General features: G+C 48.5%; 1 protein-coding gene across 3 annotated transcripts in view; it reads right to left on the reverse strand.

The window, feature by feature from the left end:
- The window catches only part of LOC130361626 (glutathione hydrolase-like YwrD proenzyme), a 115,806-nt gene that overhangs the window by 31,005 nt on the left and 72,086 nt on the right, over nucleotides 1-12,715 (reverse strand). For all 3 annotated transcript variants that reach the window (XM_056564859.1, XM_056564858.1, XM_056564857.1), the window contains exons 7-8: nucleotides 6,107-6,194; nucleotides 4,112-4,283 (exon numbers count right to left, since the gene is read on the reverse strand). In XM_056564859.1, coding sequence (XP_056420834.1) covers nucleotides 4,112-4,283; nucleotides 6,107-6,194 — 260 coding nt within the window. The remainder of the gene's footprint in view (nucleotides 1-4,111; nucleotides 4,284-6,106; nucleotides 6,195-12,715) is intronic.

The following is a 12,715-nucleotide window of genomic DNA, read 5'->3' on the forward strand; positions in this document are numbered from 1 at the left end:
TGACCTCCAGATGTTGCAAAACTACAACACCCAGCATGCCCGGACAGCCAACGGCTGTCAGGGCATGCTGGGTGTTGTCGTTTTGCAACATCTGGAGGTCCGCAGGTTGTAGACCACTGTCCTATACTTTACATTGCACGGATCCCTCAACATGCGATGGTTTCAACAAACGATGGTCCGTTTGGAATGGATTACCATCGTATGTTGAGGGACCACTGTGCTAGAAAAAAAAATTTCACGACAACCCCTTCAACTTATTTATCATGAACAAGTCGGGGACAAGTGCAAAAATACAAACAAATAATACAATTTCAAAGATGTGTTTCCTGTGCTTAGAGGTTTCCTAGATGGCACTGCTGTCTCATCTTTTGGCTCATCCCAATAATATAGGGTAGACTGACAAAAAATGTGGAGGTTCCAAAGTCTACAATGCTTTTATGGCCAGGTAATATCCATGGAGCAGCCAGCAAGTTAAGTAAACAGGTTTATCTAAAGTACACAAAGCAGTCTTACACACACTGGTACCAGCATCACCGGCACCCTGCTGTGGTCATGAGGTCATCCTCTTTCTATGACACTTTACAACCCTACAGGCAGCAGTTATACCAACAATTTACTTTAGGGTAACACTTGACAGATTTGCTCCTAGCGCCTAGCGACCCCATTTATACATAGTCAAGGTTCAAAAATCTCTATTAATAAATAAATATCCCTATAAAATGGATTGTGAAGTACATTACTGTATTTAAAAACAGAATATTCTTACTCTGCTACAATATTCTTCTCTTAGTTCGAAGTAAGGCAAAAAAAATTAACTCACACAGCTATGGCCACTATTAATATCAGACCAAGTTAATAAACTACTCCAAGGCAAATATTCACAGTATTACTGGTATGACCATCATTCTTGTTTTACAGGGAATTCCAAATAATTAATACAACTGTACAAAAACATCCAACAGATGCTAAAGAGTTATAAAATATAAGGCTCTATAAACAGCTATACCTTATAAAAGGTTTCTAAATGACATAGGTTGTAGTTATAGTAGCTTAGATTTACTTGTTTGCCAATAACACAACAGTGTGCAACATGGTTGATGTTACTGAGGGCTTCTGTGATATGGAGAATAACTAGGCTTTACTTCATAAGTGGTCAAAATAAGGGATCGACCGATTATCGGTATGGCCGATATTATCGGCCGATAATCACGATTTTGGGCATTATCGTATCGGCAATTGGGTATTGGCAATTGGGCATTATCGTATCGGCAAGCCGATAATGGCCAGCCCCCCGCACCGCCCCCACCGCCCCGCAAACGCCCCCCCCCTGACCCACCGCACCACGACCGCCCCCCCGACCCACCGCACTGCGACCGCCCCCCCGACCCACCGCACTGCGACCGCCCCCCCCCCCGACCCACCGCACCGCGTCGCACCCCCCACCGTAGTGCTGGTCGGTATACCGGTATGGATTTTTGCCCATACCGCTATACCGGTCGGGCCCCTCCCCCACCCTCCGAGTCAATAAAAAAAATTAAACTTACCCGTAATGGGGGTGGTCCGGGCCATCCATCCTTCCTTCCTGTAGTGTCCGGCGGCATTCCGGGTGGAGGGTGAACCGGTCCGGGCTGTCCTTCTCCGGGGGTCATCTTCTCCACTCTGGGCAGGCTCCGGCCTAGTACGCTGCATAGACGCCGCCATGCCGTGACGTCAGGTGCGTCGCTGCGCACGGGCGTCACTGCGCAGCGGCGTCTATGCAGCGTACTAGGCCGGAGCCTGCCCGGAGTGAAGAAGAGGACCCCCGGAGAAGAAGGACAGCCCGGACCGGTTCACCCTCCACCCGGAATGCCGCCGGACACTACAGGAAGGAAGGATGGATGGCCCGGACCACCCTGACAGGTAGGGGGAGAGAAGCGGGTGGCGGCGGCGGCCTATGGCACCGCAAAAGCCACTGCAGTGCATTGATTTAAAGTGCCCGCTTTAAATCAATGATCTGCACCGGTGTCGAGGGGGGATAAATAGCCGATAACTTATACCGGAATATCGGTATAAATTATTGGCTATCGGCCCTAACCTCCACCGATTATCGGTATCGGCCCTAAAAAAACGATAACAGTCGATCCCTAGTCAAAATTATGGAAACTGTAGTTCAATGTGTTGTATTGTAGTAGCAGTTCTGTGTTTGTAAAGACTTCTGAAGAGAAAGATTTGAGCTATGTTCACACGAGCAATGTTCGCACAGAAAATTTCAGGGAAGACATTGCCCCGACAGCAGAGCGGTGGGAGAATATGCAGGCGCTAGGCCCGCTCGGTAATGTGCGGTCTCATAGACGGCAATGCATTTCCGTGTGCAGGCCGTAGTAAGAATAGACTGGTCCATTTTTTTCTGCGGACTCCAGGAATCGGGATTTCCACAGCAGAAACATCCACTGCGGGAATTCAATGGTCATCTGCTGCTGAATCTCCATGCGGCATTTCACACGGAAATTCCACTGTGTAAACATAGCCTTAGGGGTAGGGATTTCTGACAGCCTTAAAATAGTTTAGCAGCCAGGCAGTAGGGAAAGTTGGGGGAATGCTTGGCTGCATAGCTAGAGGTATAATCAGTAGTGCTCCAGTTGCCCTCTGGAGCACGAGCAGGCTTGGACGAACTGTCCATTTAACCCTTTGATCGCTGTGGTCTAACGGTATTTCCCCTCTGATTTGGTCCCCGGGTTACCCAGTAACCCAATCAGACACAAGAGAAAAACTCCATAGTCAGCTCTGGGGACCTAAAAAAGACCCCAAGGCTGTCTGCTTGGTTTGCTTGCTTCCAAAGGGACAAAGAATATAATGTTTTAGCATACAAGAGTATCCTAATACATTAAAAGTAGAAAATAAAATTATAAAATACACAGTCCACAGCAGATTATGCCCGGCACTGCTACACCACTATATACTGATTCCGGTAGGCTTATCCAGCATTGCGACCTTCCCGGTGCTCACATAAAGCAGATGATAGATATATACCAAGCAAAGGAACACAAGAATGAAGCACTCACCAGGTTAGGAGTGAAATCGCCAGCTTTCTTATTTAATTTCAAGTTGCAGCGAGATGGTACGTGCAGGGGAGAGCGGACAGGTGTTGCAGGTGGGGGAAGAGGAATGGGCAAATGCCCATTCCTCTTCCCCCACCTGCAACACCTGTCCGCTCTCCCCTGCACATACCATCTTGTTGCAACTTGAAATGAAATAAAGAAGCTGGCGATTTCACTCCTGACCTGGTGAGTGCTTCATTCTTGTGTTCCTTTGCTTGGTATAAAATTATAAAATAGTAATCCCACACACTTAACATAGCAGGAAGACCAACCAGGTAATCCTTATATACTTCTAATTTATGTAAAAATAACTTTCCTAGGCTGGTTCAAGGCTATTCCATTCCAAGCCCCTGTTACCATTTTTAAAAGTTTTAATCTCTGAAGGCCTTCTATGACAAATAGTATAATCCCAATTACAATTTTCACTATGATTATGCATCACTTAGCTAAATTAAATGTGAACTTGCTAGCATTATCCTCCATGATTCCCTTTTCGGCTGACATTTCCTCTTCCTGCATTTGATTTATATTGCAGTAATAACTAGGCTTTACTTCATAAGTGGTCAAAATAAGGGATCGACCGATTATCGGTATGGCCGATATTATCGGCCGATAATCACGATTTTGGGCATTATCGTATCGGCAATTGGGTATTGGCAATTGGGCATTATCGTATCGGCAAGCCGATAATGGCCAGCCCCCCGCACCGCCCTCACCGCCCCGCAAACGCCCCCACCCCCCTGACCCACCGCACCACGACCGCCCCCCCCCCCCCCCCGACCCACCGCACCGCGTCGCACCCCCCACCGTAGTGCTGGTCGGTATACCGGTATGATTATGCATCACTTAGCTAAATTAAATGTGAACTTGCTAGCATTATCCTCCATGATTCCCTTTTCGGCTGACATTTCCTCTTCCTGCATTTGATTTATATTGCAGTAGTAAACTGGCCACATAACAGTGACAATAGGTGTTAGGTATCACTATTAAATATGTTCATGAAAGCTATTAGCTACACATCATTCAACACTTACCTCTTTATATCAATATGCTGCACTTGCTTTGCAGAGTACGCCTTACTAAGCAGTTCCTCGGTGGGCACTGGAACAACTGCACTGTCTGCACAGAACCAGTGGCAATCTGCTGTGCTGTGCTTCAGAACCTCACTTACAGTATGTACATAATCTGCACTATTATGCCCCATTTCTGGAATATAACAAATTATATAATGATCAGGGACGGGTATATGTATAAAAATGACACACCAATCTGACACATTAGGGAATACCGTATTTATCATTGCATATTTATAATTTTTCAAGCTTTCTAGTGAAAATGCATTGAAAAACCGAAGGTTCAATCTGGATATCATATTTACCAAACCCCAATATTTTCTTTAAGAAAATATTGCCCTTTAAGTAATAAAAGATAAGACGTCCGCGGCACACGTCATGGATCCAAACTTTATTAGCAGCTTCGGCAGAACACAGGCTACGCCTGTGTTCTGCAGAAGCTGCTAATAAAGTTTGGATCCATGACGTGTGCCGCGGACGTTTTGTTCTTACACCTGAGTTAATCACCTCTACTGCTGTTTGTCTGCTGTGAGCACCGTCCGGACCCTGTTTGAAGCGAGCTTCCGTGTACCTGCTGAACCCCGCATCGTACGGTTAACATGTGGTAGTGCCAGCTATCTTCTCTCTTCGTATTTGAATAAAAGAGAAGACCATGTTGTAGAAAAGTGAAAATGTATGTATGTATGTATATCACATTAATTCTTGGCAATGTTCCAGTATAAGAAAATATGCCTTCTGGGGTCCAACCAACCAGTAATCTAGGCAAAAGGATCTGTCAAATTTTAATAAAAACATTAAAAACTTTATAGATCACTAATCATGTGTAATATGTGGTCAATGCCTGATAGGCTTGTTAAAAGAAAAATTGGTCTAGTTGCGACTGCGATAACTGCAATAAGTATTGAGAAATGTATACAAGATATTAGACTGTATTCATACAATGCAGTCATATTGGGGGAGAGGAAAAGTTGCCTAGTTGTCGATAGCAACCAATCAGATTGCTTCTTTCATTTTTAACAAGCCCTCTGCAAAATGAAAGAAGGGCTCTGATTGGTGCTATAGGCAACTGGGCAATTTTTCCTCTGCACAGGTTTTGATAAATCTCCCTATTATGTTTTTATTCTACTATAAAGTGAAAATTCAGTTTTTGACCACAGTGCCAAAAATCACAATTGCAAAACCTATTTGACTCAGTTTTGCCATCAGTTTCTTTGCCAACTGTGCCTCAAGCTGAAGGTTGGAGGCATCAAAGATATTCTACTTAATAGGTAGGTATGTGCCAATGTCATTAAAAAGACTGCAGTGGTTAGACACCCAGACTGAACTGCCATTGCCAACAGAAAAAGAAGGCTGGAAGTAACCACATCATACCACTTACCATCCATACTACTGATTTTTCTACATATGAAAAAAAAAAAAAAAACTTCTAACACAGAGACATGTCCAAATTTTTATTGATCGGGATCTCAGCAGATCTCCAACGAGTGGGGAGAAGAGAGTAGTTATGCGCTTCATTCTTCTGCTCCCTTTGATATCCATTCATTTTCACTAGATTGGCTCTATAGGTACTTTAACACATGCAAAATAAGTGGCAAGAAATTCCGTAGAGAAAAATATGTAACAGAAAATCTGCAGCAGATTTTATTGCTACCCATTGACTTCAATGGTCTGCAGGTTGCAGTATTTCTTCAGCATAAAACCCACAGCAGATTATGTACGTGTGAACGTACCCGAAAATTGAGCCGCCTAGTGCAACTGGACTGATATTGCAGCAAGCAGGAGAGTGAAGCACATAACCACACACTCCTTGCTCATTCTAATGATCACTAGGGATCTTAGCACTGAGACCCTGACTATTCAAAACGTTTGTCATGTCTCTATGACAAAAGTAAAAAAAACTTTTTTTTTTTATGACAGGGACATTTTAACTAAAAACAGCATTGTCCTTTCACTTACCTTTGACAGAGAAACTTTCCAACATATTTAATGCCATTAGAACAGTGATTCCTTGACTGTTGGGTGGTATTTCCCAAACTTTTACTCCCTAGTATAATATAATGAAAAAAAGCAGGAGGTCAATATTATGAGGTTGAACACAGATAAGTGTATGGTTATATACAGCATGGGAATTTGTATTAAATGGGAAAAAACACATGGATCTGGATAGGTTAAAGGCTTGGGCTGGGAAGTGGCAGATGATACTAAACTCTGTAAAGCAGTAAACACTATAGAGGACAGTGCACTGTTACAAATGGATCTGGATAGATTGGAGGTTTGGGCTGAGAAGTGGCAGATGAGGTTCAACACTGATAAATGTAAGGTTATGCACATGTGGAAGAAAAATCCAGGCTGGGATTATGTATTAAATGGGAGAACACTTGGGACGACTGACATGGAAAAGGATTTAGGAGTCTTAAATTTAGCTGTAGTGACCAGTGTCGGGCAGCTGCTGCCAAGGCAAATAAAATCATGGGGCATCAATAGGGGCTTAGATGCCGAATGACAAGGAAATAATTCTACCTGTACAAATCACTAGTCAGACCACACATATAATACTGTGTACAGTACTGGGCACCAGTGTACCAGAAAGATATAGTGGAGCTGGAGAGGGTTCAAAGACGGGCAGCCAGGTTAATACAGGGAATGGAAGGACTACAGTACCCAGAAAGATTACCAGAATTAGGGTTATTTAGTTTAGAAAAAAGAAGGCTTAGGGGCGACCTAATAACTATGTATAAATATATCAGGGGACTGTACAGAGATCTCTACCATGATCTCTTTATACCCAGGACTGTATCTATAACAAGGGGGAATCCTCTACGTTTAGAGGAAAGAAGGTTTCTACACCAGCACAGACAGGGATTCTTTACTGTAAGAGCAGTGAGACTGTGGAATTCTCTGCCAGAGGAGGTGGTCATGGTGAACTCTGTAAAAGAATTTAAAAGGAGTCTGGATTCATTTTTGGAAAGTAAGAACATTGCTGGTTATGGATACTAGATTTATAGGGACAGAAGGTTGATCCAGAGATTTATTATGACTGCCATATTTGGAGTCGGGAAGGAATTTTTACCTCTAGTATGAGGCTTTTTTGCCTTCCTCTGGATCAACTCAGTAGGGACTCATTAGGGATACAGGTTGAACTTGATGAACTCTGGTCTTTTTTCAACCTTATCTTACTGGGGACGACTGATATGGAAAAGGACTTCGGTTTTGTTAACAGTAAACTTAACCAGTGTCGGGCATCTGCTACCAAGGCAAATAAAATCATGGGGTGCATCAAAAGGGGCATTGATGCCCACGACAAGGAAATAATTCTACCACTGTACAAATCATTAGTCAGACCACACATGGAATACTGTGTACAGTACTGGGCACCAGTGTACAAGAAAGATTTAGTGGAGCTGGAGAGGGTTCAAAGACGGGCAACCAGGGTAATATGGGGAATGTGAGGACTACAGTACCCAGAAAGATTATCAGTATTAGGGTTATTTAGTTTAGAAAAAAGAAGGCTTAGGGTAGACCTAATAACTACAGTGATCCCTCAACTTACAATGGCCTCAACATACAATGGTTTCAACATACAATGGTCCTTTCTGGACTATTGTAACTTGAAACCAGACTCAACATACAATGCTACGGACAGTCCAGATCTGCGAAACATGTCTGGATGGAAGAACATGGCTGGAAGAACTGACCAATTAGAATGCGTATTCACTGGTACAACACCTGTATTACTGAAGTGTATGCACTGAATGACTGTCTGGTAGCGCCTCCCTACAGTACAGGGAGGTATTACATGTTCTGTACTACTCTTTACCTGTGCCACAGTTAGCTGCTCCGTTGGACACCAAGTAAGGTCGGCACCATTTTACTTTTTTAGGACATTGTGTACTGTACAGGACCCTGAAGAAGCACCTGTCCTCTACATAGACAGTGATTACAGCTCCCAGCAGGGTGTGTGCGGGTGTGTCTCCTGAGACTTCCAGCAGAGCAGAGCCAAGCAGAGATTTCCAACAAGCCTTCCCCAGGTTTGTGGCAGATTCCTGGGGAAGAAGCTCCTGCAATGGAGCCTCGTGGCTCCACTCCCCGTTCCAGGCTGGCGGGAAGTGGAGTGAAAACTTCGACAGCCATTGTTCCGGCCTGGAGAAGATCGGGCAGAGTCTGCAGCAATGCAGGCTCTGCTACCCAGGCTACGGGTGCCAGCCAGAGATCCACTGGTGGAAGAAAGGCACGGAAAAGCAGTGTGGAGATGTGGACGGAGAGTGGGCCCGGCGAGTCCAGTTCCACGTACTGCTCCCGCATGGCCGCAAGGTTTGCGGAGTACGAGCAGCGCGGCAAGGAGCTGAGGATGGCCAGAGAGGATCTGCGTGCGACCCAGAGTCTGATGAGTACAGGATCCAGAAAGAGAAAGCCAGAACTGAAGAAGAGGATAACATCGCTGAAGGGCGAGATTGTGAAGCTGGAGGCGAGGAGAGCGGAGATACTGGAGGGGAGCGGTCTCTTCAAGGAGAAGCTGATCAACAGCAATCGGTTTGCCGCCACGAAATCCCCAGGTAAGGTGGAGGTGGATGATGGGGAGAGTAGTGGCGGCGAAGATAGTGAGGATGGTGGTGAGGAGGTAAAGGAGGAAGAGGAGAAGATGGAGGAGAGTGTGGAGGTTGTAGCTGCTCCATGTGACACCCAGGACAGCTACATTGAGGCTGGACAGGTGGCACTACCACCAAGTGAAAGTGAGGAGGATGACGTGGAGGGTGAGGCTGGGGGTCTGCTGAGGGCAATTGTGATGCAGGAGTCCCCAGCCCACCTCCAGAATTTCACCTTTGGGGACGAGGAGTGTGAAGATGTGGTGGTCCATCAGAGGTCCAAGAAAAGGAAGACAATGGAGACGCTACAATATGTATTTGTCCCCTTCCAGCAGTCTGGGCCAGCTGCAAAGCTGCCAGACCCCGTTCCTGTGGTGGAGCGGGGCCAGCACGGGGAGTACAGTAAGGCGTCAGCAACGGCTAAGGGCGCAATAGTTGTGAAGCCCACCCATCCTGTCGGTAGGGAAGGGCAGGATGGGCTCATGCCGGGCAGCTCTGGCACTGCAGGACCGCCCCAGGGTGGCAGGGGGCGTGTCCAAGTGCCAGAGGCAAGTTATGCTGCCGTGTGCTCGGGGGGCGGTTCCCCGAGTACTGTGGGCACTACTGGCGCCGCGGGGCACTCCCCTGTGAGGGGGGGGGAGTGTCCGGGCGCCAGAGAGCGTTGTGTCTGTGTGCTCGGGGGGCGGTCCCCCGAGTACAGTGTGTTCTGCGGGCACTGCAGGGCACTCCCCTGTGAGGGGGGGGGAGTGTCCCGGTGTCGGGATCAGTGTCCGGCAATGGCGCCGTGGGAGGAGCTGGGGTGCGCTCGGTGGGGCAGCCCCAGACTCAGGAGGCACCATTGATCATTCAGAAGGAGGAGCCATCATCATCATCAGCAGCAGCAGCCAAGCCGGAAAAAAAGACTGTAATTAAGCCAGCGGTACTACAAATCCCAGCCAGCCCAGAATCAGTTAGGCAGGGTATGAGTGAGAATGCTGAGTGTAGTAGTGTTGTGGATGAGAGGAGTGTCAGTGGAGTGAATGTTGGCGGGAGTAGTGGTATGAATGGAAAAAAGGATGATGTGAGTGGTGGTGTGAGTGAAGGTGTGAATGGTGGTTCTGGGTCTGGGTCTGGCCCGGCTGCCCCCCCGGCAGTGACTGCTCCTAGGAGCTATGCTAATGTCGCTGCCGGGGGTCCAGGGGGGTCCCCGTCTCCGTCCGTCCCCGGGGGTTACTTGCAACAGCGCCTCCTGGAGGCTCTGCGTAGGGGAGACAGGTCGATCCAGGTAGAGGGAAGGGGTGAGGTCGACCTGTCTTTCTGGATAGAGAGGCACGGTTTGGGGGCTTTCCGAGAGCAGAATGGGGAGGTGGTCTGGTCCCTCCCGACAACCGGGCAGGACAATAACCGCAGGAATGTGGTCCGTCTGATTTGGAGGGGTGAGGATGCGTGCCCACCTCGCGCTAAAGTGGTTGAGCTCCTCCTCCAGATGGAATTCAGGGCGAGTGACATCTTTGCCCTGATCCACCCCTACAGTATGTCCGAGTTTGACGTCAGTTTCGTTCGGCCAGAGGGTCTCGAACTCTTCTGGTCAAACTACGAGGTGGCGAAGAACGAGCCCGGCTGGCGGGATTTTGCCGTAAAGGCAATTTCCCGTCAGAACTCAGTCAAGAAGGTGACCGTTTTGACCCGTAACGAGTCACTTTCTTGTTACGACATCATGACCTGGCTCGGTCGGTATGGGGATGTGACGGACATGCCCAAGAAAAACATTGATGAGCACGGGATCTGGTCCGGGGCCTGGACGTTTTCCGTCAAACTCAGGCGTTCAGGGAGTACGGTTGCCCACATTCCGTCAGCCGCCTTCCTTGGACGTGACAGGATCCAGGTCTTCTACCAGGGGCAGCCTAAGGTCTGTCACAGGTGCGGTAGCCCCACCCATTTTAGCGCAGCCTGTACTGTACAGGTCTGTGCTTTGTGTGGTGGGGTGGGTCATCTGGCCGCATCCTGTAGGCAGATCCGCTGCCATCTGTGTGGTGTCCTCGGGCACCCTTTCAGCCGTTGTCCTAGCGCCTTCGCCCGTGCGGCGGCCGCTCCGGCTGGGGAGAGCTGTGAAGTTGCCTCGGCTGGAGAGGGTACGAGCAGGGATGGGGGCGCACCAGGGCTAGTGAGGAGGAAGGGCCCCGCCAAACTAAGGCGGGAGGAAAATCGGAGGAGGAGTAGGGAGCAGGAGAGTGCCCAAGTGACGGGGGTAGCTCCGGCCCCTGCTCCTGAAGCTGGCCCTGAAATTACTGAAGCCCTGGAGGAGGACGTGCTGGATGAGGAGGTCAGGAGACTGGGCGAAGAGAAGGGCAATATGGCCGACTCTTCCGATTCCTCCCACTATGAAAGTGTGGATGAGGAGAGTGTAGAGAAGGCCAAAAAGAAAGAAAAGGGCAAAAGGAAAGGGAGAAAGAAGAGGTCCAAGCCCTCTCTCCCTCGTACTGCGGGCCGGGTCCAAAGCGGAAGCCTGACTGCCCCCCCTCTGGTTGACCTGTCAAACCGGTACCTCGTCCTTGATACCATCTCCTCCCCCTCCTTGGAGGGGGAAGGTGAGGGCGAGGTGCCTAGGGAGAGAGAGCCTCTGGGGGGAACTGGGCCCTGTCCTGTTGAGGCACCTTCCTCGGAGGGCAGGGCTAGACCGGGGTCGGACGGAGACGGGGACCATATGGACCAGAGTGAGTCCAAAAAAAGGGGTAAAAGCGGTCCTGCCCTTTCTTCTTCTTCTGGGGATGAGGGCACGAAGAAGAAGGGGAAGAAGAAATAAAGGTGAGGCCATCTAACTTAATCACCCATGATGGCGGCACTCACCCCATTGACGCTGGCATCCATTAACTGTGCCAGCATAAAGTCGGATACGGCTAGATTCGCAGCCTTTGATTTTCTCGGCCGTGTTGAAGCCGACATTTTGTATCTGCAAGAGACCAGGTTGTCAGATCTAGCCTCCCTGGTAAAAGCCAGAAGAGAGTGGAGGCGCGGGCACTCCCACTGGTCTCTTGCGGCTGAGCCGTATAGTGGGGTGGCGGTCCTTTTTACCGCTCCGGTTGAATGCCGACGGGTTATTGAGTTAGAAATGGGGAGGTGCCTGATCTTAGATGTCCTCATGAAGGGGCAAGAGCTCCGGCTCATTAACATCTACGCCCCACAAACCAAGTGGGGCCGCAAAGATCTCTTTATGAGGATTAAGCCCTTCCTTTTTACTAGCCGGCAAGTGATTTTTGGAGGGGACTTCAATAATGTCACGAGGTCCCAAGATAGGAGAGGTTCCAATGGTCCGCTGGCTTACGATAGCGTGGCCCTCAATAATATAGTTAGGGAAGCTCGCCTAGAGGACGCCCACATCCGGAGCCCCTCAGGCCACGTGGGTTTCACCTATCATCGAGGTAGCTGCAGGTCTAGGATAGACAGGTTTTATTTAAAGGAGGAAGCCGTCTCTTCCGCAGTGTCCGTGGTTGAGGTGGAATTTTCCGATCACTGTATGATTTTGTTTTCCTTGAATGTTTCAGAGACCCCCCGGATGGGTAAAGGTTATTGGAAGCTGAATTCGTCCCTCCTGGAGGAAGCGGAGATAAGACAGTCCTTTGAGGATTTTCTTCAGAGTCAGGTACCTTTACTGGACTTTTGTAGTAGTAAGTCAGAGTGGTGGGAGATATTCAAGAAGCGGGTTGCAGGGTTCTTCCGCCAGCTCTCGAGCCTCAGGTCCCTGAATAGGTACCGCCTGTATCGGGGTCTGAGGAGGAAACTCGAGCTCCTTGTCTCGACTGGAGGTAGCCGGGAGGATATCTCCAGAGTGAAATCCTTGCTGATGGGGTGTCAGTACGATAGGCACGCATCTTTGGTTTTTGAGAGGGATTACGGGAGGTACCGCTCGCCCGACCCTTACAAGAACTGTAAGATGTCAGTGAGTAGTAAAGTGGTCTCAGGACTGATTGATAGTACGGGATCTCTGAATCGGTCCAGATCAGGG

This window comes from Hyla sarda, chromosome 3, assembly GCF_029499605.1.
Source record: "Hyla sarda isolate aHylSar1 chromosome 3, aHylSar1.hap1, whole genome shotgun sequence".
Classification (NCBI taxonomy): domain Eukaryota; kingdom Metazoa; phylum Chordata; class Amphibia; order Anura; family Hylidae; genus Hyla; species Hyla sarda.